At 53.9% G+C, this 19,806-nt stretch overlaps 1 protein-coding gene across 1 annotated transcript; it reads left to right on the top strand.

The window, feature by feature from the left end:
- Positions 1-13,145: 13,145 nt before the first annotated feature.
- LOC107141590 (sterol-4-alpha-carboxylate 3-dehydrogenase, decarboxylating-like) lies at positions 13,146-19,380 on the top strand. Its single transcript, XM_048782721.1, is given in 4 exon segments — positions 13,146-13,182; positions 16,983-17,638; positions 17,640-17,829; positions 17,832-19,380. Coding segments are annotated over 4 exon segments (1,101 nt in total). The 3' UTR covers positions 18,050-19,380.
- The last annotated feature ends 426 nt before the right edge of the window (positions 19,381-19,806 follow it).

Raw genomic sequence — 19,806 nt, 5'->3', positions numbered from 1 at the left:
GCAAAGCCAGCCCAGGTAGGGTAGGAGGTGTCTGCTTGGCCAGCCTTGGAAAATGTAGCCTCCCGCCACCAGGATTTGAACCTCCAGCAGCCAGGCCCCCAATCTGCTCCCCTGACCACCCCCCTGCGATTCTGCATGTCTGTTAGTCTGAGGAAATGGAATGATTAGGTGTCATCGAGTCCAGTGGTTTTTTTAAAAACCATTTTCTTAAAAATAGAGTTGAACCCTTTTCTCTCAAGAACCTACCAAGAAGTTAAGAATACAATGAGCTTAACTCATAGGCAGAGACCATGGGCACTCAGTGCTCCATCCCTGCCAAGCCTATGACCTTGAACAAGTTGTTTAACCTTCCTGGGCCTCAAGTTCTGCCCTGTAAAGTGGAAATGATAAGAGTAACAGTAGGGTTATGATGAGGAATAAGGTAACACTCAGCTATATTAGGTGGATATCGAGTTAGTATGTGTAAGTGCTGGGAATGGTGGTTGGCATTCGGCCAGGTCAATGAAAGGTAGCTGTGCTGCTGCTGTCATCATTGAGACTGGCAGACAGCAAGGGAGAAGCCAGCAGATGTTCCGAAATGGAAGTCCTCTCGTAATCAACTGTGTGGCTGCTGAGGGACAGTCATATGTTTCTTATCGATGGGGACACTTTCTGAGAACTGTATCGTTAGGCAGTTTTATTGGGTGGATCCATGGAGCATTCACCCAAACTCAGGTGGCTAAGACGTCACAAGGTGAGATCATCTCACAGGACTGCTGTGGAACGCACGGTCACTGTCTACTAAAGCACCATCGTGAGGTGCGTGCGGTGGGTGAACGCATCCTCATTTACAGATAAGACAATGTCGCGGATCAAGAATAGCCGGGGATCCTTTCCAACTCCTCCCTCCGAGAGGTAATTCCCTTACCCCCGAGTCTAGGCTAGCTTTAGTGACTTGCTTGGCAATCGAATGTGACATAAAGGTCGCTGTGGGGCTCCTGAGGCTAAATCAGAGGAATCTTTGCAACTTCCCATGTGACTTGAATCACATGCTCCAGGGAAACTAGTCTCCATGCAGGAAACCCATCTGCCCTGAGACCACCATGTTGTGAGAAGCCCAAGCCATTCAGAGAGGTCTTGAAGGGACAGACACCACGTGAAAAGGGAGAGGAGCCTCAAGGGGCCAGCGACGTAGATGAGGACACCACGTTGGAAAGGGATGTTCTGGCCGCAGCCACCTCACGTGGAGTCACGTGGACCAAGCAGCAACCCACCTGGCAGAGCCCTTCCTAAAATCAGGAGCCAGGTACAAGAGCGGTCTTAAGCCCCTGAGTGCTGGGGGGAGTTTGTAATGGCACCACTGGTAACTGGAGCGGGCGGTGCATCCCCTGGAAGGCCCTGGTGTACAGGAGAGGCAACCCACTGGCGCCCCCCTGAGGACAGGTTGGTATGACAGTTAAAAGCAGGGTCTCTGAACTTACCTTCCTGGATTCAAATCCGAGCTCCACAATTTGCCAACCGATCCGTTCCTTGTCTAAGACCTCACAATGCAGTTGAAAGGATTAAATGAAATGATACATTTGTGCACGACTTAGAAGAAAAACTGGCATAGAGTAGACACCCTCCAAATGCCTACAAGTCCTGCTATTTATGAGAACTGATGTCAGACCCTGACCCCAACTCCATGCATCCTCAGGTAGCATTGCAGCGGGGCAGGTATGTGTGTGGACTTCCAGTGCTTTCCAGCCGGGTCTGTCACTTCCTGGTGGGCATCTCCCTCTCCCACTGTTGTCCTGTGCTCTAACGGGTGTGGTAACTGTGGGGAGAAACAGGAAGAAGTGTTGTGGAGAGAGCTTGGAGGCTGCCTCATAATGCAGAGAGAATAGACAAGGTCCACGTGTCCTCGTGACAGTCCTGTTTCGAGAGCAGCACTTTTTATATGAATCCTCTAGAAAATGAGTTTCAATCTCCTACTCGGGAATCACCAGGCATTTGATAAAAAATGTCAGACGTACAGTGGACGAAGGTCCACTTAATCATGATGCCGAAGCAGCAGCATCCGCTGCAGGTTCACTGAGAATCGTCTTCAATATGACTCTCTCTTTCCCACCAAAGGAGAGATTAATTTAAAATCCCCATCCCAGAGGCAGCCGGAACAAGCGTCCCCAGAGACCAAAGCGGGGAAATCATATCCAAAGAATACAGATGTGCCCTGTTTCATGTCCATGTCTGTCATTCAGAATTTAGGCAGGAATAGGCACACATCCATATTCGTTTGTTACTAGAGCAAAAAAATTACAAAAGAGGAAAAGAAGAAGGGGTGAGGGAGGAGGAGGAGGAAGAGGAGAAGGAAAGAGGGAGGAGGAGGAAGAGGAGAAGGAAGAGGGAGGAGGAGGAAGAGGAGGAGGAGGGAGGAGGAGGAGGAAGAGGAGAAGAAGAGGAGAGAGAGAGAGAGAGAGGAGAGAGAGAGAGAGAGGANAGAGGGAGGAGGAGGAAGAGGAGAAGGAAGAGGGAGGAGGAGGAAGAGGAGAAGGAAGAGGGAGGAGGAGGAAGAGGAGAAGGAAGAGGGAGGAGGAGGAAGAGGAGAAGGAAGAGGGAGGAGGAGGAAGAGGAGAAGGAAGAGGGAGGAGGAGGAGGAGGGAGGAGGAGGAGGGGAGCCTGAGGGTTCATGTCTATGATCCAAATACGCTCGAGCAGTTCATCTTGTCTGCAGCCTTTTGATGCAAAACAGAAGTCACTTTTCTCCTGCTTGGGACGTTGCTTGCAGAGATCATTGAAGACAGCTGCTCGGGCCAGGCCCACAGTGAGGACACACAGCAGTCTGTCCCTGCACTGCACTGACACTCCGAGGCAGAGCTTGGTTGGGTAAGATGTAGATGGCACCGTGTGCAGAGTGGCCACCCCCCTCCTCACCGGTGCTCACTGAATTTCCAAGAAGAGGGCGTGGTGAGGCCCTTGTCTCCCTCGGGTCACCTGGCTACAGACCCCGTGTTTGTGATTGGCAGTCTCTGAATTGCCCCCATTAAGACCTGAGCAAGCGTCAAAGCATGACAGTCGTTTTTCCGGAGCATTCATTTCCACCAGGCAGTTGATGTGAGAGTCATCCTGTAGTCTCAGGCAGTGTGCCTAGGTTGGGGTGAGGTGCCAGGTTGAGCCTTTCCTTATGGTTTGGATACAAGGTGTCCTCTGAAAGCTCATGTATGAGACGATGCTGGAATGTTCAGAGGTGAGGTGATTAGATTCTGAGAACTGTAACCTAATCGGCATATTTATCCATCTAATGGGTTAATAACTTGGATGGATTAATGGCTGGTAACTGTAGGCAGGCAGGCCTGGCTGGGGGAAGAAGGTCACGGGGGTCATGTCCTGGGGGATCACATTACCTCTGGTTCCTTGCTCTCAAGCCCGCTCTGCTTCCTGGCTGCCATGAACTGAGCGGCTTTCCTTACCCCCTTCCGCCATGATGTTCTGTCTCACCCTGGGCCCAGACCTATGGAGTCTACCTACCACGGACTGAACCTCTGAAATTGTGAGCCAAAATAAACTTTTATTCCTCTAAATTGTTCTTGTTGGGTACATTGGACACAGTAATGAAAAACTGACTAACACACTTTTTGAACCAAAGTCTTCTCTGTCCAGTGGTTCACTTTATCTGTTTCCTTGTCTGTCTGTCCGTGCATCTGTCCACCCATCTGTTTGTCTATTTATTTTAAACCCTTTGTTTAGAAGTGGTTCTCATCAATTCCCAACCTGTAGTTCTAATAAAGTAGTTGTAATGGGGTTGCAGCAGGTGCTCTGGGGCTTGGTCGGGGGGGGGGTGGGAAGCATGGACCCCCTTCTCTGTTCCCAACACCGGCTCCTGAAGCACTTTCGTGGAACCCTAAACTCTAACCCACGTCTTTGACAGCCACTGATATTGGTCACTTGCTTAGTCTTCCGTTTCCATTTTATTCTCAAGTATCTATCCACGTTCCCTTTGACCTCTGCCCTGGACACCCAGGAGCCATTGAACAGTGACCCCTGAATGTCCCCATGCTCCCCAACACTTCAAAATGGAACGCTTCACCCTCAACCCTCACTCTTCCCGCGACCTCTCTTCTGCTGTGACTGGTGCATGGTCACTGACTGCTCGCTGCCCGACCAGAAACAGACGGGTTCCTCAGAGGAGATCTGTCCATCAGGGAAACGTTTAAACCCCCCGGATGGGCACTCCACGAAAGGGCGCGCGATTCCTGTCCACTGTGGCTGTGTCCAGTGGGGATCTCTCTGACCCGGCGGCTGAGGGTTTGGGTCAAGGTCCAGCTCAATCACTAGCCGTGGGATTTGGCCAAATTACTTCACCTCTCTCTCTCTCTCTCTCTCTCTCTCTCTCGTTCTGCTTCAGTTGCACCCGGGGAACGCCTTCCTTGCTGGGTGGCTGTGGAGTAGGTGGTGGGTGTTGGGTGCCGGTGCCTATGGAGTGAGAGCCAGGCAGGGCTGGCCGCCTGCACCAGCCCTGACCAACATCTCTGGCCAGTTATCTCTGCATTTCTTCAATCCGCCTCCTCTTCTCCAAACCTGCCGCCCCGGCCCTCATTCGCCCTCACGCCTTCTCGCTCCCACTATTTGAACAGCCTCCTGCTTGAGCAGCAAACCCGAGTTCTATAAATACATGTCTGACCTCGTCACCTCCTCGTCCTCCCTGAGACCCTTCGGTGGCTACTGCTGCCTGTTGGAGCGTCCGCTGCCTCCTCGTGAGTTGGACCCACCTGTCCACCATCCCCGGGGATGCCTCTGGCCCCCGCTGTGACCTCAGCACCCACCCTCCTCACCTCCCCCACCCTCCCTCTTGGGTCTCCCTCCCTCCCTCTTTCCCTTGCTTCTGTCCTTCTGCCCCTGTGACCCAGGAGCTCTGCCTGGCCCAGGGTGATGGTGAAGGAAAACAGCCGGGGCCCCTCCTCTCAGGAGCTCGCCTGAAAGACAGACAGACAGGCAGCAGCTGCCTCGAGCCCAGCTGTGCTACCTGGGGGGCCTGGGATGGTGGTGACTTGGTCACGGAGGTCCAGGAGGGCATCCTGGAGGAAGCAGCCCTGCGTCGACTGAGGAGTGAACTTTGCAGAGGCAAAGGGGAGGGGGCCGTGTGTGCACGTGTGTGCACGTGTGTGCACTGTGACTGGAAGCACCGCTCGTTCACTGAAGTCCAACTCGGGGGCCAAACTGGGTCGGCCTCGCCACCGTGGAGGCTCAGGCTGCAGGGCTCCCGGCTTCCCTTGGCCTGGCCTGGCCAGCTGACGCTGCAGAGGGCAGGCTGTCCTCCGAGGACTCCTCTCCAGTCTCGCAGGCCCGGTTCCACCCCCTCAGAGAGGAGCAGGGGCCGAGTATCACCTGGACAGTCTGTGACCTAACGACCCAAAGCATCAACTGGCCGAGCCTCTCTGGAGCGTTTGCTGCTGTTAAGAAGACAGCCTCGCACCCCCATAAAATAAGGGGGAGCTTCAGGGACTCGCAGCTGCAGGGCAGCAGGAGGAGCCCTGAAGTGTGGGGCTCTTGCTCAACTGACTAAGCAGGGTCCTTGCTAGGACTGGGCCCATGTCGCGGTGGGCAAAGGTGCGACTTATGCCGTCCGGGGGGAGAAATAAGGAGTGCCCATGTGCTCCTGCCCTTTTTCAATGCTTTATTCACTCAAATCACTCAATACAATTTCACTCTGTAGGTTCTTAGTCAAAAAATGACAATCCTTGATGCTGGGCACTGCAATAGACAGAATCAATCCACAGCGAATAATTCTAGATTAATTCTAAGCATGGAAAACACTCTTAATCATGACAGGCTCAGGACAGACATTCCCTCTGCGTGCTCAGCTCAAGGGCCAGATCTAAAGACTCAGGCCTTAGGCTCGAGTCCAGCGGATGACCACTCACTCAGACCTCAGTGATCAGGTCCGGAACCAAGGCAGGCTTCTCCTGGGGTGGAGAGCGTCGTAGGGAGAAGTTGTGACTCTCACCAGGGCCAAGATGTGGCGGTGGAGTTTGAGAGCAGTGAGGATGATGCAGAGGATCAGGCAGAGGAGCAGAGCTGGGATGTCAGTCCAGGTCCTCATTAGGCTCTCCGGCTCGTGTGCACCTGTGTCGGCCGGCTGAATGTCTGTCCGTTTGCTCCACCATGTGTACTGAATTCTGGGGCTTCTGACCACCCTTCCAATCCCTATCAGCTGCTCCTGCATTTCTCAGTGATATAATTTGCCCTGGGTTTAAAGCATCTGGTCTGGTGGTCCCCACCCTGATCTTCTGGCCTCTCCCCCTTGCGGGGCGAGGACAACCTGCCAGAGACTTCACTCTGAGCTTGCAGGCTGGGGAGAAGTGACCTGTTTGTGTCAGGGCTGTGCCTGATGATCATACTGCAGGGCTCCGTAGGCGGGCCTGGTGGGGCTGCAGGTTCAAAGTGGAGCTTAAGACTGGAGTCGCTGGGGCTCAGGCCTAAGGCCATCCTTACAGCCCAGCAGACCAAGGGCCTCAGAGGAGCCTGGGCGAAGTAGGACCACGGACAGTCTTGGCCAGTGAGTTGGCTTATTCCTTGGGCCTCCACCCACTGCGCTGCCCTCAGGGGAAAGCACCAGAGAAAAGTGTAGAAGGTGAAGGGCAGGTACCCCGTCCTGCAGGGCATCGCGTCCTGTGTTTCTTCACGTGAAGGAAAGCCGTCTGACTGAGGAGGGCTGCCATCTGGGGGGCCGTTCTGTACCCTGGAACTCCGCCAGGCCTCCCCCTCCTGACCCTCTCTGTGGACAGGGGTGGTCGAGCGCAGAGGCTGATGCCACGCGCCCTGCACCAGGCAGTGGCCACCCGTGGGCTGCTCTGCTCACCCCGGAGGTTGGAGCTCAGGCGGCTGCTTTTCCTCCTGCTGGAGCCGAAGCACCTTGATGCAGGCCCCAGACCGGGACTGCTCCCGCCCCCGCTCTGCCATCGGGGATCCACTCCTCGTACCTGCTCCCCCCCGGGCCAGCCAGGGCCGAGTCCCCTCAACCCAGGCAGGTCCTCCTGCTGAATGCCAGCGGGGTCCTGCGTGGACGGCCTGTGACAATGATCTGCATGTTCACACACTGCTTTCTGCAAAGGCATGAACCTTTGGGAGCCCTCTCCACCAGCGGCCCTCATCAATATTTCAAAACTGTGACCAAAAAAAAAAATGAGAACGCGATGCTGAGCGCCACGATCGTCACCTAAAACCATCTGCTTACTTTGCGCTTTATACGGCCCCGGGGCGGGGGTAGAGGTGCCCCAGAATCAAGCCACACGGGAAGCCGTGCGGGGAGTTGACCAGTAAGATCTCGGTTGGCAGTGAGCTGTGTGATTACAGAAGGAGAGGGGCCGTCACTGATGTGACAGTCACGAGAGCCACACCACAGGGAGGGGCTGTGTTGCTCAGGCCCTGCTCCCAACTGCCCCAGCTCCTGGAAGCCAAGGGAGGTGCCTCCGCCCATCCCTCCAGCGCCAGGGGCTTGAGAAGCAGGGAGCAGAGGAGAGGGGGCGGCAGGGGGCACCCCTGTATTCAGGGAGCAGCCAGGGAAGTGCCCCCATAGTCGCGTGCAGGGTGGCGGGAGAGGGTTTCCCATGGCTGCGAGATGGCTGTGAGGTTGGTCGGCCAGAGGAGCCTCAGGTGACCCCCATTTCTGAATCCGTTCACTTGTGCATTCCCTTGAGGGTGGTCAGGGCTTGGGACTCGCGCCTGACCCTGGGATCCCAGCAGAGGTGCCCATCGTCTGGGTGTCATATGGGAAAGGTGATGGGCGGTCCCTCTTGTGATGACAACTGACTTGCTAGAGTTTCCTTGATCTCCCACCAGAAAGCATTGAAGGAGCAAGTGGCCGTGCTGGGAGAGGACCTGTAGGCAGGCCCACGTGGCAAGGAACACAGTTCTACTACCTCAAGGAGTTTTTGCCCACAACCTGAGTGAGCTCAGAAGCAGAACTTCCCCACTTGGACCTTCGTATAGGAAGGCAGCCTGGCTAAGCCCTCCACTGCAGCCTGTGAGACCCCAAAGCCCGGACCCCGGTTTGGTCAGGCCTGGGCTGCGACCTGCAGAGCTGTGGAGCGATCCGCGGGTGTCCTGCTGGCTGTGGGGATGTGCTCATTTGTTACCCAGCAGTCGAGAGCTGCTCTGTGAGGCAGCCTGTCTCCCAGTGCTTGTCCAGCTGGGGAGCAGACAGCCCCCAATTCTGACCTTGACCCAGAGCTGCAGTGTGGATTTGCTGGGCCTTGAGTACTTCTGCCATCTTGGGCCAAGTCCTCTACAAAACAAGCAAAGTAAAAATAAATAGATAAATGAAACAGTCCAAATTACGTCTACACCCACCTTGTGAAGAGTGCAGCCCGGGCGGGTTCGTTAGTGCCTATTCATCGCTGTGCTCATTTTTATTCTGATTAGAAACATCAAGTGGAAAACACTTGCGTGGGCTCCTGGGCGTATCTGAGGGTCTCTGCCTGGGCCTTGGAGGCCGGCTGCAGTGTCGGCTCCGCCACCTCCGCCCCGTCCTCCCGGCCACGTTAGACCCTTTGGTAGATTGAACTTGAGTTAATACGGAGGAGATGAGCTCAGCGTGGGGAAGGGAGAGGATGTGCAGCGAGGAGCAAGCAGAGCCGGGCGAGCTCAGTAAATATTGATCAAGGTTCTCATGGGGGACGAGGTAGAGTGGCGGAGACCACGGGGAAGGGGTGGCCCCGTGCTGTCTACACCCTCTGTTAGTAGGAAAGATGAGTCAAGCCCTGATAATTACGAACTGAGACAGAAAGCGATAAAGACCCAAAGAGAGGACAGAGAATGGGACATTGAAGGACAGGGAAGAGGTGCTCTGGGGCTTGTCTGCCATCGGCTGGTGGCTTGGTTCATTTATTTGACAAACCCTGATTGAGTGACAGGTCATGTGAGGGACGGGTCCCTGCCTTGGGGACACTCGCCTGCTCTGGGTGGGATCTCATGAGAAGGCTGTCTGGGTGTGACACCTGGTGGTGGACAGAGTGTCACCGTGGGGGCTGACCTGTGCATGGCAGGACACTGAGTGGCACCCATGGCTTCTATTCCCATCAGCCTGTAGTCCCCACCGCCAGCCTTCAGCTATGATGACCAAAGCTGTGCCCGAGGTGAGGTGCAAGCTAGATCCTGGCTCATAACCACGGCTCTGAAATTTGCTGTGTGGCCCGGGGGAGCTATTCGATGTGTCTGTGCCTCGGTTCCTTATTTATGAAATAGGGACCAAATGGACTGGTTTCACTGGCTTCATGAAGGGCTAGATGTGATGTCATGTGTAAGATGCTGGGGACGTCGGGCGCATCGTAGGTGAGTGGAAACTGGCAGCCGGTGTCCTGGACCAGCCCCTCACTCAACAAAGACGTGGTGGACAGTATGGAGGGGCCTTGGGATGGAGACCCGAATGTCAGCTGGGTGAGCAAGTAAAGCTTGCCGAAGGAAGAGGTCTGTCCTTCAGTTAGGAGGCAGTGGGGAGTTTTAAGTTTTCTGAACTATTTTGGTGGGAAGTGGAGGATTCTCAGGCGTCCTGCAGGGAGGCCCTCCCCCTCACTGGGCCGCCAGGCAGGGCGTTGGCCAATGCTCCCTGTAAAACTAGACATTCAAGGCCACCCAACCACATGTCCAGCTGCCCAGGAGGCAGACTAGGTTTCCTGCCAAGAGTCCCATGACGGAGAGCTCTGCACCCTGGCATGGCCTCTCTCCTAGTTCCCAGGAGGAAGGGAGGGGAATGTTATTGTTGAAAACAGAAAATGAGCCTCGGAGGGGCGGACCTCCCTGTGCAGAACAGAGTGTTAGCCCCCGCTGTCGGGGGGAACCTTGCTAGGGCCCTTTTTCTTCCCCAAGAGCCTCAGGGCTTCCTTCACAGCTCAGTCTTCCAGCCCCCGTCAGGCTGGCCTGCTTCTGTCCCTCCGCCCCCTCATCATAGTCTCTGAACTTTGCTCAGTGACTCCAAATCTCCCTTCTCCCTGGCTGCAAGGCCCAGCTTCCCCCAAAGCCTCCTCGCTGGAAGGCGATTCTGCCAGGTATCTGCCCACCTGGGCAGAGCCAGCCCCGCCCCTCTGGACATGCTGGATGTGGACCCATCTGAGCCGGATGTGGTGGCCCACGCCTGTCATCCAGGCTAAGGGAGAGGAGGCCCTTGACAGTGTCAATGTGGTGGAGGAGACTGACTTGAATCAAAGAAATGTGCTCAGTTTCCTGTTTGGTGACTCTTGGGTTCTGCAGGAGTGACAGCATGTGAAACAAAACATTGTGACAATGTGCCCCTCGGAAATGGCCAGGGAGCTGTCATAGGAGCACGGAGGGGAAGAGGGACCGAGTTTGCATAGAATGTCAGAAAAGGACTCTCTGATAGATGGCATTTAACCTAATGTTTGTGGGATGAAAAGGATTCATTATGCAGTGAGAGGGGTGAACAGGGCTTTCCAGACACAGGGAGCGGTGTGTGCAAGGGCCCTGAGGTAGGCAAAGCTTTGAAACATTCCAAGAACCAAGAGAAACCTGACACTATGTAACGCCTCCAATGAAGCTGGAATCACTACCAGGATGCCGGCTCCAAAAGCCGCTTTGCGCCAGGCGTGGTGGTGCACCAGGTGATCCCAGCGGCTCTGGCAGGAGTGAAGGAAGGTGTCCTTAGGGTCTGCACCGGGACAGCAGCTGGAAGCCAGACTGTCCTGGGTGACCCTGAATGCGTTGTCACCCGCGCCTGTGAACCTGAATCCTCGCCAGATGTTCCTGTGATCTCTGCTTCTGTGATCGCCACCTGCCGGTCACCAGCAAGAGGAGGAGTGTCATCAGGGAGCCCCAGGGGGCTGTGGAGCGTGGGAGGGGCCCCTGCACCCACCTCCCACCTGGGGAGGGGATGGGAAGCAACGGGGGTGGGGGGACACGTAGGGGACGGCGAGCAAAGGCCAGGCCGCCAGGGAGAGGGTAGCACGTTGGATGAGCTCCAAAGGGCTCAGGATGGGCATGGCATTGAACGCTATGGAGAAGGTTCTAGAACAATGTACAGGGCCATGTCCCAAAGGGCTCTGAATGCCCCCGAGCTTCTAGTCTTTTCCGGTCTTCTCAACAACAAAACCCCCTCAGTGGCAGGAACTTGCCCGTCTGGTTTGCCACAGCGTTCTTAGCACACAGCAGGTGCTTACTAGATGTCTGTCAGAAGAACGAGTGGATTGACAGGGATCGAGGCGGGGGCTGGACAGGACGTACCTTCTGGAAATCCCACGTTAGTGCAGAGTGGGGCGCGGTGTGGGATCTGGGGACTCGGGAAAGGCCGGGTGGCGTCGCAGCCTGGCAGGGAGCAGAGCCAGTGGGCACCTGGGGCTTGCTGGGCGGGGAGAGGCGGGCTGGGTGGGGAGGCCGTTCCTCAGCTGAGGTGCCACGTGGTAGGGGATGTCACTCTTGCAGAGGAGGCATGGGACGTTGGGTTCGTTTTGTGGGTTGCTTATTTTGGAAGTCCCAAAGCGAGGACGGTGGGCACGGATGATGGTGGGGTACCCCAAAGCAAGAGAACCAGGCGTCTTAGCCACCGAGTAATGGGGCTAACGAAAAGCAACCATGCCCCAAGTGTGAAATCGGGGTCCGTGGGGTGGAAAGCATATGCCCTGAGCAGGACATAGGAACTCCACAGAGCCAAGAGCAGAACTGCAGTCATGGCCCCGGCATTCCCAGGGGCCTGTCCTCTATCTTATCCCGTGGCCCCAGGCTCTGGGAGCAGAGCTGGCCCTCCTCAGTGAGGGGCTGGCTGCACAGAGGGGCATTTCAGTTTCTCTGAAATCTCAGGCTCTCTAAACGGTTTTGTTGAGGTCTTGGCTCATGTTTATCAACCTTGTTTATTTGGGCAAAGTGGAGGCAAGGCTGGACTGAATCGGCTAATTGTTTAAAATAAATGACACACGCAAGTCACTCGGCCGGTCATTCATCAGTATTTATTGAGCACCTACAAAGCCGTAGCCCAAGCCGGGAGCCAGAATTGGGCATTAGGAGCGTAGACTGGGTTTCTCTACTCAGGAAGCTTGGCGTCTAGTACCAAATATGTATCGATCAGAAATCAAATGATCGATACATAGTTGAAAACTGTGATCAGAGCCAAGGAGGAACAGCGCAGGGAGCTGGGTATCAGCTGACGGGGAAGTTACACAGAGTGGGGAGTGGGTGCAGGGAAGGCCGCTCCAGCCGAGGGACACTGGGACCCACACGCGCAGTGAGCCCAGTTAATAGGCTCCAGGATGAGCGATTAAAGGTCCAGCCAGGTCTGTTTCCCTGAATAGACGGGGTGCACCTGGGAGCGTGTTGGTAAGAGGGGATTACAGCCTGCTTGAAAAACACGTTCTCTTGAGCAGAGTCAATGCACACCTCTTTACACGGCCGTTATTTTAGCTGGCTCGCGTTTCGCTACCACTTCCAGACCACTGACAGCTGAGCTAATGGACTTTTATTTATTAATTCAGCTGTTTTATCACGAACTGCCCCCTATCTACCGTCAGGACCAGCTGCACGGGACTGAGTGGAACATTCTCACTGCCTGGTGGAGGCGCAGGTCCTAACCAGGAGCCGTGGTCTCATGCTCCCCAAATAGCTGTACACCAGGAATCCCCAAACGTCAGTCGGTTGAGGACCCCGACACTATTCTTCAATTATAAAGTAAGAGTAGAATTAATTGTAATAAGCTGGAGCTCAGTGGTAGAGCGCTTGCCTCTCACAGGCGAGGCACTGGGTTCAATCCTCAGCACCACATAAAAATAAATAAATAAAAAGATACTGTGTCAATTTACAACCAGAAACATATTAAGGAAAAAAGAGAAGTGCGCGGGGCCTGCCTTCCTAAGTAGCTATGTGGCCGGTAGACTTTGGGCCCAAGGATCCTCCTTTGTTCAAGGTGGAGGGCAGCTATACATGTGGCAGAGTGGCTGAAGACCGTGCTCTTCCTGCTGGGAGAGGGACGCTTCCCACAGCACATGCACCCCCTCTGGAACCATTGCCTTCTGTGCAGAAGTGCTTCCAGGGCCACTAGGGGGCGCCTTCTGTGCAGAACTGCTTCCAGGGCCACTAGGGGGCGCCTTCTGTGCAGAAGTGCTTCCAGGGCCACTAGGGGGCGCCTTCTGTGGAGGTTGTCAAGTGGACCAGAGGGTGGAGCTTACATGAGAAGGAAGTGACACACGGAGATGGAGAGGCAGGTAGCTCACACGTGTTCAGATCTGGGTGCATGGGAGAATGGGCCGTGTTAGTGGCTGGGGACGGAGGGGCTGTGGAGGACACTGGGAGAATCCATTGTTGGGTTTTGGCAGGCAAATGACATGATCAGAAGGAAAACTAATATTGTGTGAAGCTTGACTCCGTGTCGGCCGATGGCGCCATCTCTTTCCTCGGTAACGTGAGGGTTGTGTGACTAATGACCTGTGAGGGCTTTGGAAGCAGTGGTGGAAGCCAGCCCTGGCAGGTTAGTGGAACGGGGTTGATCGGATGCAGGCAGCAGCTCAGAGGGCAGAAGATGAAGCTAAAGAACGGGTAGGTTCCAGAGAACCCACAAGGATCCAGGAAGCAGGAGCCCCTGGACACTCCCTCTGGGTGGCCCACCAGGGTGGCATATCCCCAACCCTGTGCTGCTTCTGCATTCATATTGCCAGAGATGGCCCCGGGTGACTGTCTCCTGGCTGACAGTGGTCCCAGAGCTTCCTGCCATGCGGGAAGATGGTGCGTCCTTGATGCCATCAGAACACCATTACAGAGGGAAGCCGTCGTCTGCCAGGTCCACCTCATGGACTGGCAGGCTTTGCCCGGTCCCACGGCCCTTCCAGTCCCCTAGCTCCAGCCTTTTGGGCCTGGGGAAGAGGGACCCCTGTCCAGGGCCTGTGCCGTAAGGGGACCCCTTTTCCCAAATCACCAAAGCACAGGGACTTTGTGTTTGTGAGGAAGCATTTTGCATGTTTGGCACCCGATAGAGCGAATGGGCATTCAGGGCTGGAGTGGGGACTGGAAGGGCCGTGGGACTGGGCAAAGGAGGATGGCTGGGCTCCCCAGGCCAGAGGTGTGGGACAGAGGGCACTCGGGGTGGGTAAGGGGGCAATGAGAGGCTGTATCTGGGAATTGGAGCAAACGAGGGTGCCCTTGAGAAAGCTGCCCTGAGACAGGGTCCCCTTCCCGCCCTCTGCACGGCTGGTGTGACCTGGGGACAGGAAGTCCTGAGTCAGCAGCAGCGCACCTGCACACGGACCCTTGGAGCTTGCCCAGGTCAGCCCTGCCCCAGGTCCAGATGGGGCCAGTCGCCCCAGTAACCCTGACCTCCCTCTCCCCCAGCTTCTGCTGAGCTGCCCCAGCTAGTCCTTTCTCCTACTCAGGCTGTTGGTGGCCAGGGAGGGGACAGCCTGTCTCCTTCACCTCCGTGTTCTCCAAGAGGGCGCGTCTTGGGGAACAAGTTTTGGCCCCTGAGTGTATCTTGGTTGTCATTTTCAATGTTTAGAGGCACAGGATGAGAGGCTCCATTTGTGTCCTTGTCCTGGGCTCTGCAAAAATGGAAGCACCTCTGTGACAATACTGTGGCTGGGATAGAATGCACAGGTGTGAAGAGGACATCCTCGAAGCAGCCATTCAGCCTTGGCCTCTGTACGGACGACAGCATCACTAAGCTCGTTAAGCCACATGACGAGGGACAGAGGGTTTGGGATGGAAATGTGCTGAGGTGAATTTCTGCTGCCATCACATAGTCAGGCACCAAACCAGAAGCCACAGAGCTCTCATGCTAACACACGCACCGGCAGGCTCCCAGCCCGAACGAGCCCAGACAGGAAGAGCACACGGGACCCAGGGCAAAAGAGGCTAATGCGTCCTGAAACAGGTGCTGGCGAAAAGACGGCTCGCCTTTGGAAGCTGAAAGCAGGATCGGAATCTTTTGTTTTTCTAAGCACCAGAAGCGACCATTATTCTAAAATCCTGGGCCAAATCAGAAATGCATTTAAAAAAAAAGCAAGTTCCCCAAAGGAAAACGGCTTCAAATAGCACATAAGAGCGAATGTCTGATCTCCCAATTACTGCAGCAGGTTCCAGCCCGAGCATCTAATCCACGTCCTCTGAACTCGTTGGAGAATCGATACGTGAGGTGGGCTTGGCCTCTTCCTGTCGGTCGGCGTCTCTGTTGCAAGTATGCTCGTGACTTGTCTCCAGGTAGGAAAGGGAAAGAGCCTTGAGACTTGTGGTCCCCCTTCCTGGGGGAGGGGACGGGGAGGGTGGTGTCTTTCACCCAGTGATGATGGATGGGTCAGGCAGGGGACCAACCTGCTAATGTCATGGTCCACTATGGTCCTGATCCCTCAACCCTCGGAAAAAACCCAGAGCTTCCAAGGGATCTGGGCTGCGGTCCCTCTGCTTTCAAGTTCCCAGAGCTGGGGGGCAGCGGGACTGCCAGGGTCCTTGGGTCCACGTTGGTGACCGTGGGGTGGAGCTCTGAACCCCTCCCCTACAGCCGGCCTGCGGTGGTGGCTGTGTTACAGGGAAGCCGGTCCCAGCCACACTCTGCCCCCTGGGAAGCCACGTCTTAAAACTCAGCTCAGAAATAGAAGGGAACCTGGGTCCAGAACCCCAGCAGGTCCCTGCTCTGCCCCATGGGCTCCTTGCCTCAGTTTCCCTCCTGCACGGAGGAAGAAACAATAGCTCGGTGTAAATGGCACTTGCCCTGAAGCACCTTCCTTGATGGCCCTGTGACAGGGGATTCTCTTTGCTCCCAGCTCCGTGCTGTGCTGTGGTTCACAGGTGGCTTTGCCCCAGGGGTTCTGGGTTAGAGGCCTGATTCTCATGGTGGTGTGCTGAGGTGGTGGCCCTTTAAGAGGCGGAGACTAGTGGGGGCCTCTGGGGACGCTGCTCTGGGAAGGGGTTAGAGTAGTTGGTTCTCATAGGACCCTGAATTAGTTTTCTTGAGAGCCCTGTTTATAAAAAAATGAGTCCAACCCTCTCCTTGCTCTGACTTCCTAACTGGTGATGTGATCTCTCCCTCTTGCACACACTCTTATCATCATATTGCTGGCTGCTACAAGGTCCTCCCCAGTTGCTGGGATGCCCTTGAACCTTCAGAATTATGACCTAAATAAACCTCTTTTCTTTATAAGTTATCTAACCTGAGCTATTTCGTTATAGCAATAGAAAATGGACTAATATACCTGTTACTAGGTGATTAGTACATGGCCCTGTTTATTTTTCTCCATATTACAAAACCACTATTTCTTGCCCCTCTAACACATAAAGAATGTCAGGTTCATGAGCTCAGGGACTTCTCTCTCTCGCCCACTTTTGTTGTTCTACAGTCTTGAGTTTCCTCGACCAGCGCAGCCAAACTTGCGGTTCCAGCCAGGGGTGATGGGGGATTAGAAAAATAAAGACTCACACATGCAGATTCTGAAGATAAAGCTGGGATCAGGTGGAGTGCTGCTCTCTGATAGAGAAGCAGATCTAAAGAGTTATGCCAGCAATCTCTATGTGTCTCCTTATCAGGTTAAAGACCATGCAAGCATTATTCTTTTATGCAGGAAAGTTACAGAACTAGAAGCATGTTCTCAAAAGAGGAACAATTTCCAAGTGTGGACACTGGGGACAAAGACCCTGTAAGAGTCATCTGGCCTCCCTCCATATGGAACTCTGTCTTAGAGACAGGGGTGTCACAGTTTTGTCTAATCAGTTAATCTTTGCAAAGAGCTTTTTAGAAATAAGAAACATCTTCATCTAAGGGTTGCTGATGCTTGCCGAAGGTAGGTGGTGTTCTCATCTGTGTTTCCAAACCTGTGGGTCCAAAGTGCCCATCAAGAAATACAACGGAGAATTTTCTCAGAACCCGCTGGGTCACTTTTTAAAATTCGGATCCTCGATGCAGGCTAGGAAAAGAGAGTGGTGGTCCGCAGCTGGAACTCTGTGGGTGTAGGTCACGGACAAGTGGAGGCAGGCTGAGAGAGCGCCTACAGACAGACGGGAAGAAGAACAGTTGAGTGTAAACAAGACCATATTTTGAGCCATAATAGAACAAGCAGTTGGTGAGCCAGTGAGAGAGCAGGACACGCGGATCCATGTGATAGAGGACATTCCCAAGGTCAAGAACTGCACAGTGATGGGAGGCTCTGGATTCCTGGGGCAGCACATGGCGGAGCCGTTGCTTGCAAGGGGCTACACCGTCAGCGTATTCGATATCCGGCAAGGTTTCGAGAATCCCCGGGTGCAGTTCTTTCTGGGTGACCTCTGCAACCAAGAGGACCTGCACCCAGCTCTGAAAGGTGTAGGCACAGGTTTCCACTGCGCATCACCCCCACCATCCAGTAACAACAAGGAGCTCCTTTATAGAATGAATGTCATTGAAACTTGCAAAAAGGCTGGAGTTCAGAAACTCGTTTTGACCAGCAGTGCCAGTGTCATCTTTGAGGGCAGTGACATCAAAAATGGAACCGAAGACCTTCCTTATGCCACGAAACCCATAGACTACTACACGGAGACCAAGATCCTACCAGAGAGAGCAGTTGTGGATGCCAGTGACCCTGAGAGAAATTTCTTAACCACAGCTATCCGTCCCCATGGCATTTTTGGCCTAGGAGATCCCCAGTTGGTCCCCATCCTCACTGAGGCAGCCGAGAAGGGCCAGATGAAGTTCATGATTGGAAACGGGAAGAACCAGCAATATGATGATAACGGTAGATCTCACCTTCGTGGAGAAGGTGGTCCATGGACACATCCTGGCTGCAGAGCACCTCTCCCAAGATGCAGCACTGGGTGAGAAGGCATTTCACATCACCAACGATGAACCCATCCCTTTCTGGACGTTCCTGTCCCGCATCCCGACAGGCCTTAATTATGAGGCCCCCAAATACCACATCCCCTACTGGTGGCCCTTCTGGTGTCCCTGCTGGTAATGGTGGTCAGTCCCATCATCCAGCTCCAGCCCACTTTCACACCAAGGCGGGTTGCACTGGCTGCCACCTTCCACTACTACAGCTGTGAAAAAGCCCAAAAGGTCATGGGGTCCCAGCCACTGGTCACCATGGATGACGCCGTGGAGAGGACCGTACAGAGTTTTCACCACCTGCGGAAGGTCAAGTGAGGCACCCTGGAGACTGGGCCATCTCAGTGTGTGCTCTGGCCACTAACCTCTTCCCCTGTGCACTGATGAACTAATAGCCTTCAAGTGAGTTCCTTCTGAGCTTAAGACTTCTTGCTAGTTAAATGAGACCATGCCCTGCTCCCTCCTTGCCTGTGAGGGTGACAAGAACAGCAGACATTCCTCTCTTCACAGCATTGGATTTGAATTTCTTAAAACAGGCAGCTTCATATGATACTGTTTTGTTCTCCCTCTATATCTCTGTATCTGTCCACTCACAATCCCCTCTCCCCACCCAAGGTTCCTTATCACAAGGACCACCCTGAAACCATCCATTTCATTCTGGTATTCTAGTACATAATCAAGGAACCTGTCAGAAACAATCCATTTGCTGATTGAGAATGGGAGACCAGAATATCTACCATGCAAACCAGTACCAGAGTGGAAGCCACTAGAGTCTGTTCAAGGAACCCTGGCTTTGACAATATCCTAGAAGAAAAGCAGAAGTTGTAAACACATGAATGAGACTTCAGATGTACATTTCATATCAACACAGTTTGGAGCAAAAAAAAAAAAATCTTCTTTGAGTTTGGGAAGAAAATCATGAGATGATACAGAGAGATCCCTGCACATCACACTCATAAAATCCATCAGGCGACTTCAAAAGGGCATAGCACATATAATAATCTGGGCTTTTCTATCTTCTGATGATTTTCTGTTTGTAGAATATAGTTTCTTCTCCACCTAACTGAAATGTAATTTAAAGTTCTTTCCCTTTGTTGAAGGGCAGGGGGTACATGGGAAACTACAATAAAGTGAAAGTGTGCAAAAAAAAAATTAGATTCTCAGAGTACACTCAGTAATGTCTATTGCAGGGCCAGGGATTGGCATTTAAAAGAACCTCCAAAAATTTTAGCATGCCGCCCATCAGGAAGAGCGGGATCATGGCTGGCTGGTGGCAGGGAAATTTGGGAGTTTCAAGATTTCCGTGTCCCTTCCGATCCTGTTATCAATGCAGCTGTCTGTCCTCCAGCACAGAGAACAAGACTTGCTCTGACCTTGTCCTTCAGGGTTTTGTGTCGGACCAGAAATGGAGAAGTGAGAAGGTGCAGAATTCTCAGCCGAGGTCTCCAGCTAATTGACCATTAATGGTTTTCATTATTGACCCGGGAGCTCACTGAGGTAAACAGGGCAGGATGGAACCTCATAATTGGGTCTGCAGCCACATTAGCTGGTGCATCTTCATCAAGTGAGTGAGGGGAAGGACCGCTTGTCCCTTAGCACGTCAAGTGGAAAAATGACGTAACGTTGGCAGCAGGGTCTCACAGAGACAGGAGCTCAGTCCCTAATGACAACCATGCTCACCTGACAGGGGAGAGCAGAGGGAGGCTTCAGAGGCTGGAGTTCATGCACAGTGCCCTGGGACACCAAAAGTGGGTTTTTTTTTTGTTTTTGGAGGGGGGATGGGAGGATCAGGGATTAGACTCAGGGGCCCTTGACCACTGAGCCACATCCCCAGTCCTTTTTTGTATTTTATTTAGAGACAGGGTCTCACTGAGTTGCTTAGGGCCTCGCTAAGTTGCCAAGGCTGGTTTTGAATTCTAGATCCTCCTGCCTCAGCCTCCCGGGCTGCTGGGGTTACAGGAGTGTGCCAGTGCACCCCACACTCCAAAAGCTTTTACTCACACTATCCATGTAAGACCTGTTTACTTCCAAAATGATGTTATTACAAATCTCAAGTCACCACTGCTGGGCAAATA

The sequence above is a fragment of the Marmota marmota genome, unplaced genomic scaffold (assembly GCF_001458135.2).
Source record: "Marmota marmota marmota unplaced genomic scaffold, marMar, whole genome shotgun sequence".
Lineage (NCBI taxonomy): Eukaryota > Metazoa > Chordata > Mammalia > Rodentia > Sciuridae > Marmota > Marmota marmota.
Note: the sequence above shows the minus strand (reverse complement) of the source record. Positions and strands in the feature narration are given on the sequence as shown.